Here is a 23,618-nt window from a genome sequence, read left to right on the forward strand (position 1 = left end):
TATGGCTGAACAAAACCTCAGACAGCATTCAGGTCAGGTTTATCTTTTATCGTCCCCTTGCCAGGTGCCAGCAGGTTGCGCCCAGCCAGAGGTGTGTTTTCCCTGTGTTCGCGCATCACAGCTGGTAAAGAGTTTCTTGGCAACTCGCCTGGATGGCGTGAGTTACAAAGCCGCCTCCGCTGGTCCGCTAACCCGAGAACTGAGCGAAGAGTTGAGGAGACTGGTGCAAGTCATCTGCCCTGAACGGTACAAACTGGTGTGCACTGTCACTGTGGGACCAGCAGGACAGGAGGGGGCGATGTTAGCCAGCCGCTGCCTGTGGGACGTTCACTCAGACCGATGCATTTCGGACACATATCAGAGCCTGAAGATCTTCTGCTCTGTTGCAGTCTTTGCAGTATATTATGAGTAAAGTTTCCAAAGAAAAAGAAAGAAAGAAAGAAAGAAAGAAAGAAAGAAAGAAAGGGAGGAAACTTTCTGCTGCAAATTGCATTCAACTTTTTGTATCAACAAAACAAAAGGATGATCGATTTCATTAAAAATTCAAATGCAGTCAAAATTGACACTTGATGCCCCTTTGAACATTCTTGTTTTTTTTTTTTTTTTAACAAGTTCTAATAATCCTGAACAGTTTGTGAAAGCCTTGGTTTTCTGAATGAGAGACGACACAGTGCTACCAAATTCACAAATACAATAAGTCTTGCTAAAGCAGCTTGACAGTCCATTCACCACTGCACTCCTGAAAACATTCTCCTGTTTGAAAGAGCAAAGCCCATTTAAAAAAAAAAAAAAAAAAGGAGCCAAATAACTTAGTCAGCGTCATATAAATGAGCATGTTTTTCCCCCACAGTTTAAAGAAGCTAACAAAAGCAGTGTAAAACAATTACTGAAAAAAATTACCAAATGTTCACATAAATATAATAAATTACAACTCTACCTGCATCACAACTCAAATCGTAAAACCCCTCAACGGAAACCTACCTAAAGACGCTCTAGAATCTTCGTTTAAACGCACAAAACGTCCTCCAATGATTACATTATGACCTGATAACTGCTGCCAATCATCGTCAAATAAAGTATTTGAGGCACATGGTATGGACTTAAAAAAAAATATATATATGTGTTATGTCTACCATCACTAACTCTGTTTGACAAATTAAAAAGAAAAAAAAAAAAAAAAGACGTCAATGCTACAATGTCTGAAACTCTGCACAAAGACACCAAGGCGGGTAAGGTACTGACATGAGGTGCACCCTATGCAGAGAACTTTATAGGTAGTATGCTTGTCAAGGCCAGGATCATACTCAGTGTCTCTTTTTTGTTTTGTTTTGTTTTTACAAGGTTTGAGTTGTTCTAACAAGACAGCAGTCAAATTTTAAAGAAAACTGAAACAAAACCCCCCCAAAAAAACCTCAAAGTCAGTGCAGAAAGAAGGATCACTTGCCACACTAGTGCGAGACTTTCATTAAAAACTCAATGCTGTTATTCCTTAAAAGCATTTGCATGTAATACTTGAATAAACAAAAATGACATAAAGAACAAAAGAATATACACCTAATTTCTTCTACTGAGAAAACAGGAAAAAAAATATAGAAAAATAAAAAAAAAAACAGGTCGATAAAAGGCGATGAAATATTCAGTCCAAGGCCACCTATGGGAATTTCGGGGCTTTGAAAAAAGTTTAAAACCCACAAACCATGCTGTAGTTTAATGTAGATGCCAAATTGAAAACAAACCAAAAAAAAAAGTAATTGCTGAAAACATCTGTTCTTCTTGAATTAAAAAAACAAAACAAAAAACAAAACAACCATATGCATCCAGTGATGTAAATATTCACATCCACATTCCGTCCTCAGTTTGTGAAGCAAGGCAGATCTTGAAGAACTGATCTCTGTGTCTCATTATTTGAGTCCTCTGTTTTTTTTTTTTTTGTTTTTTCTTTTACAGAAGGAGATAAGTGTTTGCTTGTTTAAAAAATAACAATTTGCCTTTTTTTTTTTCTTTTCTTTTCTTTTTTTTTTTGGAGATATTGCATGAGAACAGGGGGTAAGGCCCAAAGGCAGTCGCACGTAGGTCAGTCCTGTTTATGTCCTCAAGTTTGTCTTGAAAATAAATGGCCAACTTTATATTTCCAAACAAAAAGTGAGGGAGATGCTTCACACACTCATTGTCATAGAAGGAGAGTACTGCTGTTCAGAGAGAGAAGTCCAAGGATTAAATTACTGTGGAACAAAGAAATAATTACTGAGAACATGTCTACAAAAAAAAAATGACCAAATGAAAACACAAAGGAATACAATGTAAGGTTTTGAAAACAGCAAACCACAGGGACTATATCTAGGATTGTTGTCTGTTCACTGACAGGTCTATTTGAGAGAGATGAGATAGGGATAAGTGATGCTTACATTCTCACTCTGAAAGGAGTGAAGGTAACCACCTCCCACTTCATCATCCCGCGGGGTTCCAGGCGGATTGCTCATGCCACTCAAATTGTTGGGCGAATTCTATAGGAATGAGGTAGTTGTTTATTTCAAAAAGATTTAAAAAAAAAATTATTATATAGTTTTTACTGGCAAGTCTAATTTAAAATTCACACAGTTTCAGAAAATACAGGAACTAGTTGTTCGTTTCGAAAAGATTAACGGACCAGAAAAGCAAATATATGTTTTAGTGGCGGGTCAAAATTCAAGTTTCACACAATTTCAAAAACACGGGATGTTGTAAAACATTCAAAAATGCATTGGTCATTAAAAATACAGGAGAAATGGTAAAGTAACCACCTTGGGGAGTCCATCCAAATCTCCAGAGCCTAGAATGAAAAAATACACATATTGTGACAGGTAATTTTTCCTTGAACATTACATTAGCTTTACCACTGGCGAGTGATATAACTTTCTTTGAGTCAAATGGCTTTAGTAATGATTCACAATCATGTAAAAAGGGACAAAGATACCTCCATTCATGTGAAGAGGGTCCATTCCTGCCATCGCACCCAGTGGGCCTTCAGAACCAGGACCAATGGGGAACTACAGATGGAGCAGGAGACAACACCATCACATTAACCATTACTGCTGCCATGCTATCTCTAGAGGGTTCTACAGACAGAGTAAACGAACTAATGGAAAACAACTCTGTCGGTGTGCAACTTACACTTGTACGATTTCCACCACCAGAGTTCATCATGGTGTAGAGGTTCTCACTGGAGTTATTAGAGTCTGTAAAGACGAGGGTTTCAGTCAATTGATGACAGATGTGCGTCATGTGGAAACGAGGATTAGAAGAGTAGATTACATAAGACGCGGTTTACAGAACTATGTTAAGAACAGCACTGTTCGTTATTACTGGATAATAAATATGAAAAAAAGCGCTGGGTAACGGGTGTGGGGGTACACACCTGCAGGACTGGGCACAATTCCTGGAGTTCCTGGAGCGCCTCCTGACTGTGGGCCCTGCAGGAAAAGAAAATAAAGGGGGGGGGGGGGGGGGGGGGGGAGTTACAAGCTTAGAGCTGTGCAATATTAAATTAGATTTCTTAATAATAGCAAATCTGTAAAACTATCTTAAAACAACTGAGTGAAATATAAAAGTGCACTTATAGTCTGAAACATATATGTAATTAATACCAATAATGTAATATTCAAGGTCCAAATAAAGGAGACCCCCTCAGGCGAAATGAATGATTAAAATACAGCTCTATAAACATGTTCGTAGTGTCAGTATGTACTTACTCCATATGTACCAGGAGAGGGCGATGAGTATGGCATCTGGAGGGAAAAAAATAATATTCAAAGATTTCAAGTCTGGGGTTTTTCGGAGTGTTTGGTTTTAAGGCTGGGATTCTTACGTGTTTCTAAGTAAACACTGTAAACATATGCAGAGTTTACTTGATTGTGGTATGGTGATCAGGCAAACTTACATTGTTAGTGTTTGGATTGGGCCACGGTGGTCTGCCATTTCCTGGGCCCCTAAAACACAAGGAGAGAATTAACTCACATTTTCAACGGCGTTAAAATTCGGTTAGAGACATTATTCATCCCCTAATGATACACATTGCAGACTGTAAAGAAAAAAGGAAAAAAAAAAGCACAGATAAATATCCATGAATAGATGGCCAACATACACAGAGAAAGTATGTATACACGTAGCAATGTAAATATCTGAGACTCATCAAAGAGGAAAGCAGAGAAGTCTCATTCTCAAGCCAACATGTGTCTGGCGTAGTCTTACATGTTCACTCCTGGCATGCCCGGGCCCATTGAGTTGTGTGGAGGCCTCATCCCACCGCCAAAATTCTGCAGCAATTCATTTAAGATCAGACGACCACAATCGATGCAAACAGAAGGAGACAAGAGACGATTTGTAAGTGTGAAGTAAGAATAAAACACTGAAAAAGTTGGATGAATCAAATGGCCTATAGACTGTATACCGAATATCATAAAAAATTGATCCTGATAGTATATCAAGAGTACATTTCAAACATAACACTAAGTGAAGTATCTTTATTGCCCCTGTTTATAATTTTGGTATTTTTCCATTACCTGTGGTCCTGGACCCATTGGCCCCATTCCACGAGGAACACTCATTCTCTGCATTGGCCCTGCGGGATGAAAATGAGAAATCAATGAGAAAATGACTCATTCTGATTTATTCCGTTTTCATTCACTGATGCAATCATCAATGATTCATTTGTTCCCACAATTAATTTATCCTTGCAGTTCACTCCATTGATTCAAATCATACAATTAATGATTTTAAGAACAAGTTTTGTTATAAAGCCATTTTTAAACAACTGAATCAGCAGTAAAAGACGAAATATTACTAATAAAATTTGCCAGACTAAAAAAAAAAAAGACAGTGGAAAAAAAAAAAAGAAAAAAACAGCTGAATATCCAAAGCTCACCTTGTAGCCTTGGATCCATGTTAGGGAGCATGGGCTGGCTAGCTGGCATACCTCCTGGAGGCTGGAAATTCACCAAAAGGATGTAAGATGAAAAATATTATAAATCTGGAAAACAGATTCTGAGATCAACTACTTTTATATAAAGAAGAGCTGATGTTGCGTGAGAGCCTCTGACGACGGCGGGAAAAGGATTTTGATGGACTCGCTGAGTAAAATTACCTGGTTCCCCATTCTGATCGGGGGTCTTGGGCCTCCACCAAAACGAGGTGACATGAAAGGCTACGCACACAAGAGAACAAGAGAACTTACGATTGAGTCACACAACTTTATGTGAAATTACAGTCCAAACCAAAACGTTTTTTTTTTTTTTTTTGCTGAGGTCTATTGTGGGGGTGTGGAGGGATTCGGCAAAACAAGAATAATAATGCAAAAGGGCGGCAGCAAAAAAAATTAAATAGACAAATAAATAAATAAAAGGAAGAGGAAAGCCACAAAGTGAAAAAGAAAGTGCAAAACAAGGGATACCTGGCTGTGGGGGCCCATCATATTATTGGGAGGAGGCTGAGCGTGAGGAGAAGACTGGGAGCCAGGAGGGCCCTGTAGCGTGAGAGAGCGAGAGAGAGAGAGGGAGAGAGAGAGAAAAAGAGAGAAAGAGTGAGACAGTGGAAGAGAGTGAATGAGTGAGGGAGCGACAGAGAAAGAGAGACAGAGTTAGAAAGAGAGAGAGAGTGCTCAAGAACAAGAGAGAGAGAGAGAGAGAGAGAGAAAGAGAGAGAGAGAACAAGAGCAGAAGAGAGAGAGCATGAGAACAAGAGCAAAAGAGAGAGGGAACAAGAGCAAGAGAGAGAGAGAGCGAGAGAGAGAGAGAGAGAATAAGAGCAAAAGAGAGAGAGAGAGAACAAGAGCGAGAGAGAGAGAGAGAGAGAGAGAGAGCAGAAACAAGAGTAAGAGAGAATGAGAGAGAGAAGGCATTACTTAAGAGCTGGAAAGGGGACAAGAATGCAAGGAAGCAAGGAAGACAGGGATTTATGGGTGCTTAGACAGAGGGATAGCCAGTACAAAGAAATTAGGCTGAGTAGGGGGTGGGAGGGCAGGACCATAGACATGGACACATAGCACAAAAATGAACTCAGGAATCCCTTAGCATAGCAAAGCTGGAGAACCTGTGAGGCAAGTCATAAGCGGAGAGCACCTCTAGCAAAATACTTTGCCTTCTGCAAGTATTCAAATGGAGTCTGGTTGTGTGTGTGTGTGTGTGTGTGTGAGAGTGCGTGTGTTTATAATCCCCAGTGCAACTAGAAGGCACCACTGTTCTATATTCTGATCCTTTCTACTAGTGCTGCTCTATGGTTTTCTAGTAGCCTCTGTGATATATGCAAAGGCCCTGATCACAAAGTGAATTCAAATGTCACTCTGACATAAACATAACTTCACATAAATAGAGCATCGTGAGACATCAGATTATGCGCCTCCTAATGGAAACCATGCAACAATCTATTAGAGTACAGTTAAGAACGAAGATCGTCCTTATAGTCTCTCAGCTTCTCTTAAGTCTTTCCATAAGTGCAGTTTATACAAGAACTGTGTGGCACTGGAGAGGCGACTGAGATGAGCGGAAGTCCAGCAGAACTAGCAGACAGTTCAAACAGACCAGGGCGCTGAGGAGGGAAGAGGGAGCGCTAACCTGGAAGAATCCCGGGGGCATGGGTCCCCCCGGCATGCCTTCACCAGGGGGCATGTTACCCAGTACAGGACTGGGAGCTGCGGCTGCACTCTGAAAAGACACGGGCCAAAGGTAAGAACAAAATTACCAGTCAGCGCAAGAAAGAATTAGCTCAACACGCACACATGATCTTTTGGGTTTCTCTGTGTATTCATATGTGACAACAGTTCAAAAAAAAAAAATAATAATAATAATAATGCTACACGTATTTCATTTGTTTGAATCTGAGTGATTAATACAGGGGAAGTTCTACGGAATTTACACATTCTATCGTGCCATTTTCTTTACAGCCCTGCTATCATAAAATAGTGCATGATGGCGCACACTAAACAAAAAGACATTTGAAAGACAGTCTTGCTCTATCTATATCAGCTTGGGGGGGGGGCAGTTATTCACGCCCTTGTTAGAGTTATCCAAGCACAGCCCCTCAGAAGACCATGTGAAATACCGCATTGAGAAGACCAGAATTACCAACACAATATCCACAACACAGCCCTAGACAGTGCTATTAGAGATTAATGGTCAAAACAAACCCCAAGACAGTCAGCTGGCACAAACACTATGTGAAATATGGTTGTTTTAGAAAATGACCGTAAAAAAAACTGATTACAAAATACGTTGGCTCAAAACACCTTGGTTAAGTGTAATTTGGAACGGTATACCTATGCCACAAACTTACGAGTTCCACAGTCACGTTAAGCCAAATTTCACACTGGAATTTTGAAGACCATAGCATGTATTCCCTTTACCTTAAATTCTCCCAGTTTCAACCATTAGTTATTAATGATAGCACAAAGCAGAACGAGCCCAGTATGAGCAAGTTAGCACACAATATGAACATGTTTGAAGGTAAGCCATATTCAGAAAAAAAAAAAAAAACACGTATAAGCCAAATCTTCACTGGGTTGAAAGGACTAAAAAAAAGAAAAAAAGAAAAAAGAAGATCCAGAACAACATTTCTCCCACACTCAGCGTCTGCCTTCTCACTGTGTTTGTCTTTGTTCGCCTGCCCGGCTTCTTGTCCACCACACATCTGCCACTCTCCACCCCTTGCAATCTGTCCGCCAGCTACTTGACAGCCATCAATCACCCGCTAACGCCACAGGCAGGAGCCTGGGGGAGTGTCCCTCTGACACAGCCTGAATACAACATGGCCTCTGTTTTACGAGGCTGCAGTCACCTCCCCCACCCTCCAGAGAATACAGAGAACAGACCTGACGCCACAGTCCATACCACAACTGGGAACAAAGGCAGGGTAAAAACCAAACAGTCTGATCTGTGTGAGTCATGGCCCAATCACTGCTGACCACAGGACATGGCTAAAGGCTAGACAACAACAGTTAGTCCTCTAAACTCAACTATCAGGAAGAAATGCTTACAGTTTAGGCTACAGTCTTACAGTTAACAACCTACGTGGGCAGACAGAAGTTAGAATGGTGTTTATCTGTACTTGAACCGCTATCTCTCAACAGCCCATTTGTTCTTGTCAAAATGTTGGCATACGAAACTTTCAGTTCGTGACTGGCAAATCTTTAACGTAGATGAAACCCGTTAAGGGCAATATCTTCACATTTCTAGCGCCTAGGCAGGCCCGGCCATCACCATGTGGTTGCAGGCATTCGTAGTCACGTTGACATTTAATACATTGTTATGATTCTGAGGTTTAAACAAACAAACATACAAACCAAAAAAAAAAAAAACGTGACATGTCAAATAGGTGAATATTATTTTAAATAAGCATCTACTACTCACTATAAAAAGACAACGGAGCATGTGGAGCTATGGATATGAGTGTTTCAATCTGCAGTTACTGTTTTTTTTTTTTTTTGCAAAACTGAAAAGAGGTGGGTGCAAAACTTAATCATACCGTCCCTAGTAAAACGTAACAATCCCATCACCTGAAAAAGCGTGCAAGAAAAAGCTTGCACACTGTACTAATGTTGAGTTAGAAATGTAAAAAAAAAAAATGTTTCTTTTGTTTGAATTAAGATGCAAAAATCTGCTGATGAAAAATAAAATGAAAGTAATAAGAACTATAACAGGGTTACTCACATAATCATGAAAGGCCTTTGCTTCACTCGAATGCTCACACGAATCCCTTCTCTCCGGCGCGGCGCAATACAGGTCCCAAAAAACGCTATGGGAACGAATTGTTGTTTCTCAATTTTGTCATTTGCTCAAGGAAAAAGGCCGTGTTTACCTTAAAAAATGCTTATGAGATAGACTCACCACCACCAAGAATGCAGAAATCCTGGAGGCTCACCAAGCGTGATGTTCTTTTCCCATCGGATCTAAAAGACAAAAAAGCATTTCAAATCTGTCTCGAGACAATAAATAAATATGTATGGTGAGAGAATTACACCCATTGTGTACACTGCCAGCCTTCAAGACTAGGCAATGGTGTTATGGAAAAAAAATAAAAAATAGAAAAAAAAAAATGTCTCCATGGGGAGCCTTCCTACCTCTGACAGAAACGTCTGTGCAGACTTCTGTGCTCCAATGTGCAACAAATATTCATACACATAAAGAGCTAACCTGTGACAAAGAAGAAACGCATAAAATCCACTTTGTACATATTCACTTAAAACAAATCATTTATATCTATTAACACAACGCACGTTGTAAAACACGAACTGAGTCAGTGTGGACGAGTGAGGTCTTACATACTCCCCTACGTCCGAGATCCCAATTAGTACTTGTACAATACCAAGAGAATAAAAGAAAATGTTGGCCCTGCATCTCAGGTCTAAATATCATATTTATGGAGTCATACTAATACATGCTTTGTCGTGCATTGAATGAGCTATTGTGAGACTAAAATTCCATGAATTTAAAATCAAGTTTTATGGCCCAACTATTTAAAACGTTCAGTAACCAAAATACAATCTGTAGATGCCTCAGTGAGCATGGCATCCACTTCCCTGTTGGATGTGTTCTGTTTCACACAAAATGTTTTTTTTTGTTGTTGATGTTTTGTTTTTTTTTTAAAATATCGAAAGTAGCCATGGCAAAAAAACAAAGGAGTTAATATTACGACATTTATTGCCGTCGAGTTCAGCGATTTCTAGTGTGAAATTATATCACGCTGCTATGGTGTGGATCATACAACGACGACGAAAGCTGAGAGACCTTAATACCTAAAGAAGAACCCTATTAGAATGGCGTATGGACACTTTCAATTCACCACGCTGAGCAACCCATGGTCTTCATAGCCGTCCCCTCGGCATGAAATTGTTCTTTTCCACAAAGGCCGAGAGGAACAGTAAAATTATCAAAAGGGGAATATTTAAATGCCTTACTTTTCTCGAGCTTGACCATCCGACGGTACGACGGAGCTCTTGCCTTTGGGAAACATGGCTCATTGTACGGGGGAAGTCGCCCGCGTTCCCTTTTCCTCTATCCCCGACAATCCATCTATCAAAGCTCCGGGTTTCGACTACACAGACTAAACACACTGGCGATGTCTCAACCGACCTTGAACACAGAGGCTGGGCAGATTGATTGCCAAGTTGAACTACCAATGAGAAGACAGATTTTTTTTCTAAACCGCATCCGCAGTGACGTCCTTTCAGAATCCCTCCGAATGGTCCCTCCCTCCCGAGACAATTCATTGTAGCTTGTATTAAAATATATTTATACTGTATCCGTTTTCACTTGTATAAAATTACAGTGTTTTGCAACCTTAGCGTAAGTGTAAACAGATCTCAAAATGTAACAACCAATGTAGCTCATAAAAGGCAATATTACTCCGGAAGATTTAGCTCAGCGAAGCTATTGTGAGAAAAGGCACCCATATGCAAATAAGAAATGAGTTCACACCAATGTTCCCTGTGTTTTGATCAATTTAAATTGCCTTCCAATTAAGTAGGCTTCACCTCTAAATTTGCTTAATAATCCACCTCAAAAATGTGAAAATGGCTTTGTTAGCTGTTAACTTCTGTTGCTTAGAAAATGTTCTGAAACCAATCACCTTAGACTCCAAAAAGTTTAGTAATTTGATCATAGTAAGAAAAGTGTAATCCAATGAACCATGGGCATGTCATAATTGCTATCAAATTATGGTTACCTTTTAAAACTGTAATCTTGAGTTAAGATGACAGTGTCTGAGATGTGTGTTTCATAAACTTTTCTGTTCTTGCCTAAGAATACATCACAGAATTTCTCAATCATTTTTATTTACAAATAATATATCTGAACGTGTAAGCCACTGTGGATTTAGAAAACGTCCTAATGAGTTTTTGTCATCCCTCATGTAAAATATGTCTTATGGACATTAAAAAATATCTAGAGTAACCATGGAGTAATGGAAATATGTGGATTTTTCGACAATTTTATTTTTAAATGGTTCAGACTCCCTCAGCTGATGGAAACCATCCTCAGCACAGGAGGGCATATGGATTTTGAGATGTTTGTTTTCTCAACTTCTAAAAAACACCAGTCTGTTGCTTTATTATTTTATGCCTTGTGATTCTGGAATTTTACTAAATTAAAGAACTTGTCTAATAACGCATTTGATTTCTGATCAGCAGATTTATCAGTGCTCCCCAATGCTCAGTATCACACAGTACAGAGCTGTGGGGTCTGGGACCACTGGAAGGCAGTATTGAGACCAATATTGCAACATAAATAACTATGTAGTATTTATGACTGTTCCTGACTTTATCATTTAGCCTAATCAGATAGAACAAATCAGGTAAAATACCTAAAATGACACATAAGGCTATATTATAAAAATAAACAAATAAATAAATGAAAAGGCCTAAACCTGTCAGGAACATAAAAACGTGTGGAATGAAAATTCTTTGCTACGGCCATAAATTTCAGGAAATGCAGTGCTCTCCAAAATTGTCCAGGATCTTGATTACAATGGTGAAAAAGGATGTATATAATGAATTATACAAGCAATGAGCATGCACTCCAGCAGACAAAAAGACATCAAGGCAAAAACAAAACTAGTGCCCTCAGCCAATGATCACAAGCATGTGTGCAAACCAGCCACAAAATGATGAATTACCAACAAAATGACTATAACACTTTTTATATGAACTGTGATCAGATATGAATGGAAGAGGTAGTTCAGAAACCCTTGAAATCTGCTCACAGGAATTACTAGAGAGGTCTCAATATTTTTATAAATCTGATTCAAAAAATGCTTTTCTCGGGAGGGGAAGGGGCACAAAATCCTTCTACAATTTTTCAGAACAAAGTCTCTTAATTTGAGAAAGGTGTGAAACACGTCCCATAAAAGCAACATAAAGACATAAGGTCTACTCATTTTTTAACACTTTTTACGTATGATCATATTTCACCTCTGAGATGAGCATACTGAGTGACAATTTTGGCTATCTCAGGATTTCCAGAAGTGTTTTCACCTTTCTCCAAAGCCTCCAAAGCCCACAGTGGCGCATATTTTATAACCTGTTTCGGTCTACCTTAAAAACTTGATGGGCGGCACTGTAATTTGATCCACTTGTGGAGGCGTGTTTTGTTGCCTATTTTGTTGTAGCATGGAGTTTAGGGGTGTTGCTGTTACTTTACAGCCGTAGGGTCGTCTGACATGACAGTTTTTCAAAGGGCTCATGAAGAATCTACTAAGGTTAAATGCGTTTGCTCAGATGTGATTTCAATATCTCCAACCCACGTGAGTCGCTTTCCTGTCTTTGATGTGCACTGGTATGCATTCTGAATGACTTTTCATAAAACATGACCAACTATCCCATGAGTTCGTTACTAGCAGATTTATGAAAGGGATTAATGCGAGGTATCAACGGACATATAAGCACAAGTAATATATTTGTTTAGGAGTTTTTCGTTTTTCACCCGGCGTGACGTTTAAGTATTGGAAATAACTCGGTGCTGTGACTGTGTTGCACTATATTATATAATGTAGTTCTCTAAGAATCTGCATAGAGCCGAAAGCATGTCTTTTGTGCTGTCAGATGTCATTTGGGAATTTTCAAGTGGCTGTCACGTAAACGTTACTTTCATCTTGTAGCCCGTTGGTCATCAGGTGAAAATAACAACCGGACAACCTCTCGCTTGGAAAATAGTGGCCATAGAAAACTATGTGGTGACTTTAAAAGCGTCACACGGGATCATGCCATGTGAGTTGGGCCGAGACTGTGTTCCAAATCTTGCCAGCTGTATTATTAGCCTAAATAATGGCAACCTCATGAACTGCCTATTTAGATATTTACGTCAGAAATTGCTACAACATGGTCCGAATAAAGAAATGACCGACGTGGGATAGTTACTGTTGAAACATATCTCAATTTCTGTTTCATCTCCTGCTTGGAAATGCATCGGGGAGAACTACAATTGAGAGCTGAAACAGGCTGAAACAGTCTAGTACTCCCTCCCCCGAGTTTAATCAGATGCAAAGCGCTTATTCGTAGAAAGACAGAAAAGGCCTTGTGCCTTTCATGGCAGGGGTCTAGCGGAGGAATTAAGATTTAAGATTTGTAGTTTTTGTTATTCAGAACAAAACACAATTTAATACAGCTCTTGGCACAATACAGAAGACTCTCATGTGACACCTCCCATGGGAGACTTACAGTTTCAAGTTTCGCCTAACTGTTCTCCTAATTGTTTAGTCTATAGGAATAAGACTTAAATTGTACTTTTTAATAGTACACGAAGTTAAATACTTTACAAGGGGGATGCAGATTTTACATTGGATAACATAATGTTGAGATAATGATCAGAAAAAATATTAGGTTTTAAGAGGTTTAATTTACTGAATTGATTTTAGATATTTCAGCAGTGTTTCTAATCTGTAGCATGAATCCACACACTCCCAGTAACTAGGGCCTATAATAGACTTAAATCAAATTTGTACACACACACACACACATATATATATATGTATTGATATATGGATAGATAGATAGATAGATAGATAGATAGATATAATGCATCTATAACTGTAGTATATCACAAATAAAGGATACATTTGTATTAATATAATTTTGCTTTATTTATCAGTACAAAATATGTTTTTTCACCATGGTCATTAGTTGTTTCTTTTTTTAATTATTTATTTGAATACACCCAAAAGCTAATCATGCAAAGTCAAGAATTCCTCATTTTTTTCCCAGATTACATTTCTGTTATGAAAGTAACGCTTTCAAATATTGTTTCTTTTGAAATAGAAAAGGCGCTAATCTTGGAAATCCTGCTTGAACTGATTATAATGTCCCACTCAAGATTAATACAGTTTAGTGAAAGAATTTCTTCAACAAAATATTGCACCAATGAGATCCGATCACCTCGCAAGACTTAATTTTCTGTTTGACTGCATGTCCTGCAACATTTTATGCTTTCGTTGTTTGTTTTAGAGGACTGCACAGTACCATTAGGAACTCTGAATTGTTGGAATAGACTGAGGTCTGTTGTTTGACAGGTTCTCTTTCAGCTTTTAGTAATTAGAATCCATGACACTAGCTAACACAACTCCTGAACTGTAGAAAAATGAACTGCATTCATTTGCTTTAGTTATTATTAATGCTCAGAGACTTAGTAGATGGCAGTAAGCATGGCGGCAGTTCTGACTCTGTAACAGCGAGTTACGTAATGCATCCACCACTCATATGTTTACAATTTACACAGTGTCTTAAAGGCATAGAGCATAATTTGCCTCTAACTGTCCAGGTCTCTGATCATGGCCTGTGAATACAAGGATTATGAAATCCTGGAGGAGCCTCTCTTCATCCTGGAGAGCGGTGAGGTGTACAGGAACCCCACTGAAGTGAAGATGAGTCAAATCGTACTTCCATGTCACGCCAACCACTGTGGAGAGCTCAGTGCCGGACAGCTGCTCAAGTGGATGGACTCAACCGCCTGCCTCTCTGGTTAGTGAGCGCTGCTTCCATCTCTCCATAAATGTGCTACATGTACTTAGTCTGAGAAGCAGCCTCCTTAGTGATACTTTACCAGACACTCGTTGTTTAACAATGAGGCCAGCTGCTTTGAATCAGCACGGGCTTGTGAAAATCCAAAACCGGTTTAACTTGAATGTCATTAAAAACAATACATTGCAAAAGATTGCTCAGATCAGATGATATTTTTGTTAAGGTGGTTACAGTTATACAGAGTAAAGCCTGATGCATTTGGAGTCCCAGACCAGTAAAACCGACATGCTGACAGTTGTAAAAACCGTTATCTTGTCCTACTGTTAAATGCCAAGCATACAGTTATGGAAAGCACTGACAATATTAATGACAATTTTTTTTTCTCTGTTACTTTTTTGAATTTGCCTCTGTCTTTGTGAAAAGCAATGGCTCTATATAACAACTGTACTCATTGTTTGTGCATTTGACATAAGAATTAATAATTAATAATATCTGTTGTTCAGTGTAATGTTTGACATTCCATAGGCTCAAAACACTGATATGCCTAATTTGAAACAGAAAATATCCCCTTTACAAAATTGTCAAAAGGAGGAAATGGGAGATTCATTCTGGATTAGAAGGAACCTGGGGCTTTAAAAAGGCTTGGCATGCAATCATTTATCTTTTTTTTTTTTGATGCCGTATCAACTGCTTATGTCTTTTACACTTTAAATTTCCATTCACATGTTGTTTTTATAATACTTTTAACATAATTTTAGCTGAGCGCCATGCTGGATGTTCCTGTATAACAGCGTCTGTGGATGATATCCACTTTGAGCACACCATAGGGTAACTCTTCCCTTCAGTCTTAATTTTTTAGTAGTGTTCTCAAATCCTCCACGTGAAGATAAAACATTTCTTATGCTTTTGTCTAACACCAGGGTTGGACAGGTTGTCAATATTAAAGCTAAAGTCAACAGGGCCTTCACATCAAGCATGGAGGTTGGTGGCAACACAATACATCACATATTCTATTACTCAAAGGAAAGTTCTTTCATCCTGTGTGAGTGTTGACTATTCTAAATATGAGGAACTTTCGATGAATCCTTTGTTTCGCTTGATATATCGAGTTTCATGACTCGTACAGTACTGTTATTATATAGCTATGACCAGTTTACAGTGACAAAAAACTAAAACCTGACAGTGATTAGATATGTTTTAAGTTCCACAAGCATTTTTTTTGTTGTTGTTGTTGCTAAATTGTAAAGGCGGTTTCAGGTCGTCTCACGCGGGTTTGTTTATGTTTAGGTAGGGATCGTCGTCAGCTGCGAGGACCTCTTCAGTAATCGACAGTGGAAGGTTTGCCATGCCTTCGCCACCTTTGTTGCGAGACGCACAGAGGCTGGAAAGGTGAGACTGGAAGAAGAGAGTAGATCTTGTCCCCCGATCTTACACCATCACTTTATTCATCCATACTCAACGTGCAGTGTGTAACATGGCTGTCGGTGCCTGTGTTCATGTGTGCAGGTTCAGTTGAAGCAGATTATACCACACACACAGGAAGAACAGATGGAATACAGCCTTGCTGCTGAGAGAAGGAGAATGAGATTGATCCATGCAGAGATCATCACTGACCTTCTGAGCAGCTCTTCGCAGACAGGTAAACAGAAAGTGACTGTCACCACCGTCCGTGGTGATTCACCATTCCCACAAAACGTGATCTCAAAGACAGTTATCAGCACTCTCTTAAAGCTTATATAACATCTCGGTCGACCTTCTCAAGGAAAACCAGAATTCTAAAAAAAAAAAAAAAAAAAAAAGATGTTACATAATGCATGGGATTTCAGCGGGAACGTGTTGTGACTTGCTAACTTGTTTCTGTTTCGGAACATGTGAGGTGAGTTGTTGTGAATCAGGCAATAATCAGTCACTTTAATCTGATGTTTGCAAGCTCAGTAAGATCACTTGAACTGATAGAGGTGCCATTTTATTCTCTAGGGGGTGAGTGTCACGAGTTCCAGGATGCTGTGCCAGCAGAGCGGACACGGGTAGAGAGTGTAGAGCTGGTCCTGCCCCCGCATGCCAATCACCAGGTCAGCACGTTTGGTGGGCAGATCATGGCCTGGATGGAAAATGTGGCCACTATTTCTGCCAGGTGAACACCGTCATGGCTAACTTTTATCTCAGTGTATTTCCAGTAAACTGACAAGTATGCTTTTTTAAAAGGCAACCTAACACAACGTAGCTAATTTTATCAGTGTAAAGTTTTCAATAGCCTTTGACACTTTGGCACTCGTTTTGTATTCTGTCTTTTTCCAGTCGTTTGTGTAACGCTCATCCTACTCTGAGGACTATCGACATGTTCCACTTCCGCGGCCCCTCCCACATCGGAGACAGACTGGTCTTAAAGGCCATTGTAAACAATGCTTTTAAGAAAAGGTATTTCGCTATGTTTGAGCTGGCCTAACTAAAAATGAGTCAAGGAAATGGTCCCAATTTGAATGACATCTGTGCGTGATTATGAACTTGAATTTTTTTTTTTTGCTATTGCTTATTGTTTTCATCACCTTCCATTTTGACTGTTTTTAAAGCAGATCCTCTTAAGCCTTATGAAATGACCATTCACTCTCACCCTCTCTTTCTGTGTGTGTGTGTGTGTATACGTGCACATAACGCTACAGTATGGAGGTTGGAGTTTGTGCAGAGGCTTATCAAGGTGGAGAGCCACTGCGGCATATTAACACTGCCTTCATGACCTTTGAGGTTCTGGACAGTGACAGAAAGCCACGCACATTACCACGGATACGACCTGAGCCTGTGGTGAGAATTAAATATATTGTTTGCTTGACGCATATTTCCTGTTCGGTGCGTTGACAAGATGACTTATTTTGTAGTTAATACAGAATTGATCTGGATTGTTTAGCGTGTTCGAGGTACTGTTACCCCAAGGTTGAAACGGAAACTCTTCTGCAGGAGCAGCCATGCCTGAAACATCCTTACTTTTCCCTCATCTTCTGTTGACAGGATGGAAAGCGCCGTTTCCAGGAAGCCATAGCGAGAAAGAAAATCCGATTGGACAGGTGAGGAGACGGCAGTGTTAAGGAATTTCCATACTTTACCTTCTTTATAGTTCCAAAACATTATGGAGAACTCAAGGAATACATCTTTGGAATCGTTTCATCAAGTTACTCTTGATAGTCACACTGTAAAAGCAAATATCAGTTCATCAAATGCTATCAGTTATCAAATTTCTACGCATTCATCTGAAGGTTCCATTGATTGAGATTAATTTATTTTCACAGGAAGTACATCATCTCTTGTAAGCAGAGTGAGGTCCCTCTCTCTGTTCCCTGGGATCCAAGTAACCAGGTAAGTTATGTATGAGTTAAGTACAGAAGTATGTGGTCTCAGTACAGAAATAGTACTGAGACCACATGGCCAAATGGTGAAAATAATTGGATCTAAATAACATGGTTGTTCATGTAATTACAGATGTACCTAAGTTACAATAATGTATCTGCCTTGAAGATGTTGGCGGCCAAAACCAACTGGGTGTTAAGCTCAGAGAAAAACAAGGTTAGATCACTGCACAACTGTATGTCTCAATGAAGAAGTGCAAGGAATGGTACACACATTGAGAGTGAAAAATGGATGAAAAGAAAGTCTTTCATTCTGCCTAGGTCAGTCTTTATACACTGGAGGAGAACCACATGCTGTGTTTTAAGGTGGAGAACCACATATCCGTCCCAGCAGAACAAGTCTTTCTGCTTCTCTCAGATCTGAGGCGGCGGCAGGAGTGGGATCAGCACTACAAGTATGGGCTTTTAGCATTCTGCTTTGCACACAGTGTATAATGGTAATGTATATAGGTAACATTAAATGGTAATGTATATGGGTGGTATTTAAGGAAAAGTGAAACAATAAATTGTGCCCCTCAAAGTGTGATGAGTTATGTCTGTATTACCATGGCCTTACAGCCTTATGTAGGACTATGCATGCATGCTTCAACTGCCTCAAAGCTTTCCTGTTAATACAGGTGTACATTGCAAGGTTCAACATTTCAAAATGTATATATATATATTTTTTTTTTTTTTTGCCAACAACAAACTGTTAAGAGAGTGTGAGGTGATAATCCAGGCAGATGAGGACGACACAATCTACCGCGTGGTGACTCCCTCAATAACCAAAGGAGGCAAAGTTCAGGACTTCATCCTCCTCGCGTCCAGGAGGCGCCCCTGTGATTCCGAGTAAGAGGTCAACCCACGCACGTGCACATAACCCCTACAGAGCATCTGAACAGCGAGTTCATTTCTGCTCCTCCACAGTGAAAACATTCAATAATAATAATAATAAAAAAAAAAGTATTAGCTACTTTCTCTTCACTCTAAAGAGGCTTTACTGTGTCTTCATCTCTCACAGGGACCCTTACTTGATTGCACTTCGTTCTGTCACACTACCCACTCACCCTCCCACTGAGGACTATAACAGAGGGGAGGTGCTCTGTGCTGGATTTAGTATCTGGGAGGAATCCAGCTCTCTCACCAAGGTGTGCTTTTTTTTTTTTTTTTTTCTTTTTTTCTTTTTTTTGTACCTTTGATTTACGTGAACGTGTGCAAGGCCTGCGCCATCTGGTTAGACTGGGCGAAAGCTTTGAAATACAGCAAATAGTTGAAAAGAAACAGATGCTCGCAGGTTGTTGTCAGATGGTGTGAAGTCTAAGTTGCTATCTGGTATCTGTGTCTCTCAGATTTGTTACTACAACCAGGCCACTCCTGAAGTCCTGCCCTACATCTCAACTGACATTGCCGGGCTCTCCTCCAGTTTCTACTGCACGTTTGCCTCCTGTAGCCAGTTCCTAGAAAAGAATAGGGACAGCCTTCCCTCCCCTCTCAGTTCCACTCTGTAGGGGAATGGAGGCTACCAGGCCGGTCTCTCAGTCCACGGATCCCAGTAAGGAGGTGAAAGTCTGGAGACACACGTGAACTTTTACCCACCAATATCTCACCCTGTCTGCACTAAGTCACGAGGACTTTGGCTGAATTTCTATGTTATTTTGGATTTATAGTTCTTACTAATGAGGTTACTGTTACTGGCGAGTCACAGAAATTGTGAGCACGCAGGCATTGCATTTTACAGTGAAACCTAAATAAGGTGCTGTTGTATGCATTTTCCCTTAGGGGTAAATGGGGCCCATTGGAATTCATATGATCTTGTATGAGTATTTTGTGCAATAATGTACAATAGATTTATTCTTCAGAATCATGAGTTATTTTTATGGCAATGCGTTACAGGAAACGTGATACTGAAATTAAGATGCATTTATGGTACTTTATCCCTGAGAGAAAAAAAAAAGTATGTTGCGCACAGTCTTGTCGGCCACATTTGTCTCATTACCGTTTAATGTGTAGATCACTGTCTACCTCCAAAGATGATGTACTCACAGTTACTGTAGTTGTCTTCATGGCAAAAAAACCCCCAAACATTAAACGTTTTATTAAAGACCTAGTCTGTCTTTAAATAGTTAAATAACCTGTTGTGATCTAATTTGTTTACTGTTGCAGTATTTGGGCTATAATCATCTACGTCCAGTTGTAGCCAAGAAATATGGAGAGTTTTATGCAACGTTTATTGAAAGTATGTTCAACTTTTCAGAATTTCATTGAAAAAATTAATGTGATAGAACTGGTGTTCAGAACAGGGTTAATTTGGACTGAATAACATATATGACCACTCCTAGAATGTATCAGATGCTACCTCTCTGCAGCAGTATAGTCCCAAATCCAATAACTGCTTTTTTCCAAACCCTGGATTAATCCAAGTGGTCCACGAAATTGACATATTCCATTATGTAGTCTGACTCACTGGGTCTACTTGCAGATCTTTCACTTTGGAATGGGTTGCTGTGGAACTGGAAACCCTGGTGTCAGATTTTGAGCGTCGATAATTGTGTTTGCTTGCCAAATGGGAGTCTCCAGATTCAATCAGTTCAATACTTTCCTCTTGTACAGATGTTTTTCTACAGAAGGGAAGGCATAAAAACAGTCTAAACGAGTACCATGATTTTTCAGTGTGATGCATCAGATCAGAAAATCATAACTCAACAACATACTCATTGTGATGTAAATGAATGAATCTCTTGTGCACCTGTTACTCTGGGTGAGCAGTCTTTGTGGCTTGGCCTGCTGCTTGTTGTAGATAACCTGGTTGCTATTCTCTTGTTTATCAACAAATAGCCTCTTGCAGGTTTTGTGTTTCATGATGGCCTTCTCCAAAGAGGCATGTTGCCTGATGAAGTTCTTCAGCAGCTCCTCCTCTGTAGCCAATCTCCTCTTCTCCTCCAAGAAGAGTGCGTATTTCTGCTGGACCTCCTGGACTTTCCTGATGTGAGAGGCTTTCACTGTCCTCAGTGAGTCCTCCAGCTCTGCCTGATCACGCTCGTGACGCCGAAGTGCCTCCGTCCTTCGAGCTTCCATGAGCCCCAAACGACGGGTTCTGGCCTCTTCTCTTCGGGCCCAGGACTGAGCAACCTGCTCCTTCCTGCCCGTCAGAAGCCTTCTTTCTTCTGCGTTTTTTAGGTCCTCATAGACCTTCTTTGTGGCCTGACATTGTGTGCGACAGATGCTACCAGGAGAGCAACCCATTGTGCTCTTGTCAATAGTTACCATGGGTGGGCAACATGGAGGAAGAATACAAGGCCTTTGCTTCATGTTGTGCAGCAGGCTTGTGGTCTCATGGATGTGTCGGGCAGCTACTTGGCGGGAAAAGACCACGTGATTACGTGGCACTATGGGGTGGATCATAGCCTTTAAACCAAACACGCAAATGTTTGTGTTTTTTGGATCATCGTTATAGAAATATAATGGTGTGATATCAATGGGCATTCCTAGGTGAAAAGAACAGAGCTTTTAAGTAAACCAAGAGCTGCAAAGTAAACCTAACTCAGTTAAGGGTACCACTGAAACTACATCCTCAGAAATACCTTTGACAAACTCATTAAGTTTGACTTTGTCAGATTTCAGGATTTTACTGTTTTGGGGTGTCTTAAAGAGAGGATGCTGGTTTTTCTGTTTCTTCTTATCAGTAGATATCTGATGCATCGCTTCCTGAAAGATCTGTCAAAAAAGATTAAGAGAAGGATTAAACTGATTAAATTAAAATGCTGGGAATTTACTGACACTAATTTCTTATACTCTTACATCTACAACATGACTTTACCTTTGAGCGAGGAATTTGAAGCAATTTATTTAAGTTAACACACATTTTTTTGTTTTCTGTGACCCTTTTCTTCCACCCCTGCAAAATAAAAAAAAAACAAAAAACAAAAACAAAACAAGAAGAGTCACAAACAAAATAAAACATGCAGCATATAACCACTGTAGCAATACATCGATGTTCTGGGATTATGAGAATGTTTACTGATTTTTTTCTAAGGTTTCAGAAACTTAGAGGACAACAATATGTTTGACAAGGCGCCCATCACCTTTGGTATGTGCACATGCTGATTGACCTTAACTCCTATGCATTCCTTTGGGGCCGCCTTTGATGATGCTGTCGGTCCCCAGTCGGCCCCCACTGGGAAGCTTGCCGAAAGTTGCTCCTTGAGTCTGTTAGAACTCCTCACAGCTCTTGACTGTCGGATGCTGGAAAATCTTAAAACTGCTGTATCCATTTGGACTATGAAGGCAAACTAAAACAGGTAGGCCTCTATTTCAAACAGGTTTACCACTTAGAAAAATTTGTGTTGGTGTGAGAGTTTTGCTGGTACACAGTTATAAATTACTTACCCTAGTTTCTTCCTGGTAAGGTAGCCCCGGATCCAGCGCTGGATAATTAAAGTTGGAGAATACATCGCCTGGATCCTGTTTATCTTTGCAATTATTTGATGCACTGTTTTGATTTCGGTCTTGAATGAATCCTAAATGTGATAACAAATATAAGCGATGTCTTGAGTGTAATAAATATGCAAAAGACATCAAGAAGAGCAACTAGGTCACATGACTACCAACCGCTTTTGAAGCAGGGTAAAGATTCACGTAAAAATGACGGCTCTTTGATTTGAATTTCATCGGCTGGTGCCGGTCTTCAATTATTTCTTCATCAGAGATAACGTAGTTATCCAGGGCCTTCAACGACCATATGACGTTGACAAGGAAATGTCTGTACTGTCCCTTTAAACTGACAGGGGTGTTATAAAGGGTTAAGGCAGATAATCTTGAACATCCAGACAACCCTGTGATATTGTCTTGGGTCGACATACTGTTGTCGTGTAGATTTAGCAACTGCAGTTCTTTCAGCTGGCTCCAAAAAACAGCATCGGGAAGCTGTTTTATCTGCGATTTGAGGAAATTAGAAAGGTGTATTTAGCAACTGAATGCTCCCATACTTTAATTAACCTCTAGCCTAAAGTACTGCAGACAACATTGCTATCCATAAATATCACTATTGAAACAAAAATAAGACATACTTTACATTAAGCAAAACCTAATAAATAATACAGTTATACACTTGTAATAACATGTACATGTTTACATTTTTATAATGTATTACTATTGCCTAGTTCGTAGGGATTTTCTTCAGTTCTATATACATAATCTGTTTATAAACGGTTACCTGATTTCCTTTCAAATCTAACTTTACTAAATGTACACATTCGACAAGAGCATCTATCTTGGCAATGAAGTTGTCGGCCAAGATGCAAATCCTTAATGACCTGCAACAACCCAGCTTTTGCACATTCTTCAGCAGTAGGCTGCTGAGTCTGACCATCACAATATCCTGCAGGTCTGTCTCTTTGCTCTTATGCTCTACAGACTGCCCATGGTCCAGTATCATGGACTCGGAGCAACTAATCAAAAAATCCCTCGGAGCCCTTTGTGAACACATTTCATTTGACCATTTCCTTCTCTGGATGAAGATATCTGAAATGAAGTATGTCTTAAGTGGCGTATTGTTGAAATGACAAACTTGGTTAAGATTAGTTTTTAATTCAGTGCAGACTACTTTGTGGTTAATGTATATATTAAAAAAAAAAACATGTATAAGGCATGTTTGGAATAGGCCACCTTTGCGAAGTCTTACCTTTGTCAGCCAATCTGCCAACTTCGAGAATGACTAACAGTACTTTAAAATGTTTGTGAAGTTGCCATGACAACAAGTTTGAGTCGCG

At 39.7% G+C, this 23,618-nt stretch overlaps 3 protein-coding genes across 3 annotated transcripts; 1 reads left to right on the plus strand and 2 right to left on the minus strand.

Moving 5' to 3' along the window:
- Positions 1-2,028: 2,028 nt before the first annotated feature.
- On the minus strand, positions 2,029-10,004 carry ssbp3b (single stranded DNA binding protein 3b). Its single transcript, XM_030784280.1, has 17 exons — positions 9,923-10,004; positions 9,086-9,158; positions 8,853-8,914; positions 8,676-8,760; positions 6,585-6,674; positions 5,120-5,179; positions 4,901-4,961; positions 4,539-4,597; positions 4,228-4,292; positions 3,917-3,965; positions 3,729-3,764; positions 3,395-3,449; positions 3,151-3,215; positions 2,954-3,026; positions 2,781-2,809; positions 2,406-2,504; positions 2,029-2,189 (listed from the first exon to the last, which is right to left on the minus strand). The coding sequence occupies exons 1-17, from the start codon at positions 9,976-9,978 to the stop codon at positions 2,157-2,159; spliced, it is 1,050 nt and encodes a 349-aa protein (XP_030640140.1). The 5' UTR covers positions 9,979-10,004; the 3' UTR covers positions 2,029-2,156.
- Positions 10,005-12,235: 2,231 nt separating this feature from the next.
- acot11b (acyl-CoA thioesterase 11b) lies at positions 12,236-19,896 on the plus strand. The gene is made up of 16 exons (XM_030784173.1): positions 12,236-12,264; positions 14,274-14,473; positions 15,232-15,301; positions 15,394-15,454; positions 15,761-15,862; positions 15,980-16,112; positions 16,451-16,607; positions 16,772-16,891; positions 17,134-17,272; positions 17,477-17,532; positions 17,755-17,821; positions 17,945-18,028; positions 18,133-18,266; positions 18,568-18,699; positions 18,872-18,998; positions 19,200-19,896. The coding sequence occupies exons 2-16, from the start codon at positions 14,284-14,286 to the stop codon at positions 19,356-19,358; spliced, it is 1,731 nt and encodes a 576-aa protein (XP_030640033.1). The 5' UTR covers positions 12,236-12,264; positions 14,274-14,283; the 3' UTR covers positions 19,359-19,896.
- A 400-nt stretch (positions 19,897-20,296) lies between these two features.
- On the minus strand, positions 20,297-23,335 carry lrriq3 (leucine-rich repeats and IQ motif containing 3). Its single transcript, XM_030784383.1, has 7 exons — positions 23,063-23,335; positions 22,459-22,782; positions 22,237-22,367; positions 21,933-22,092; positions 21,432-21,564; positions 20,597-21,335; positions 20,297-20,468 (listed from the first exon to the last, which is right to left on the minus strand). Exons 1-7 carry the CDS (start codon positions 23,333-23,335, stop codon positions 20,297-20,299), a joined length of 1,932 nt encoding a protein of 643 aa, XP_030640243.1.
- Between the last annotated feature and the right edge of the window lie 283 nt (positions 23,336-23,618).

This window comes from Chanos chanos, chromosome 9 (genome assembly GCF_902362185.1).
Source record: "Chanos chanos chromosome 9, fChaCha1.1, whole genome shotgun sequence".
Classification (NCBI taxonomy): Eukaryota; Metazoa; Chordata; class Actinopteri; order Gonorynchiformes; family Chanidae; genus Chanos; species Chanos chanos.

Excerpts from the sequence above, each read along its gene's own strand:
- ssbp3b (XM_030784280.1), bottom strand. The coding sequence starts at position 9,978 with ATGTTTCCCAAAGGCAAGAGCTCCGTCGTACCGTCGGATGGTCAAGCT. Across the intron at positions 8,915-9,085 it reads CACAGACGTTTCTGTCAGAG|ATCCGATGGGAAAAGAACAT; the intron begins GTAGGAAGGCTC and ends TTTGTCTTTTAG. Across the intron at positions 5,180-6,584 it reads TGCCCCCGGGATTCTTCCAG|CCTTTCATGTCACCTCGTTT; the intron begins GTTAGCGCTCCC and ends TTGTGTGCGTAG.
- acot11b (XM_030784173.1), top strand. The coding sequence starts at position 14,284 with ATGGCCTGTGAATACAAGGATTATGAAATCCTGGAGGAGCCTCTCTTC. Across the intron at positions 15,302-15,393 it reads CACTTTGAGCACACCATAGG|GGTTGGACAGGTTGTCAATA; the intron begins GTAACTCTTCCC and ends GTCTAACACCAG. Across the intron at positions 18,999-19,199 it reads AATCCAGCTCTCTCACCAAG|ATTTGTTACTACAACCAGGC; the intron begins GTGTGCTTTTTT and ends TGTGTCTCTCAG.
- lrriq3 (XM_030784383.1), bottom strand. The coding sequence starts at position 23,335 with ATGTGTTCACAAAGGGCTCCGAGGGATTTTTTGATTAGTTGCTCCGAG. Across the intron at positions 22,093-22,236 it reads CTTACCAGGAAGAAACTAGG|CATCCGACAGTCAAGAGCTG; the intron begins GTAAGTAATTTA and ends AAGATTTTCCAG. Across the intron at positions 21,565-21,932 it reads AGCATGTGCACATACCAAAG|ATCTTTCAGGAAGCGATGCA; the intron begins GTGATGGGCGCC and ends CTTTTTTGACAG.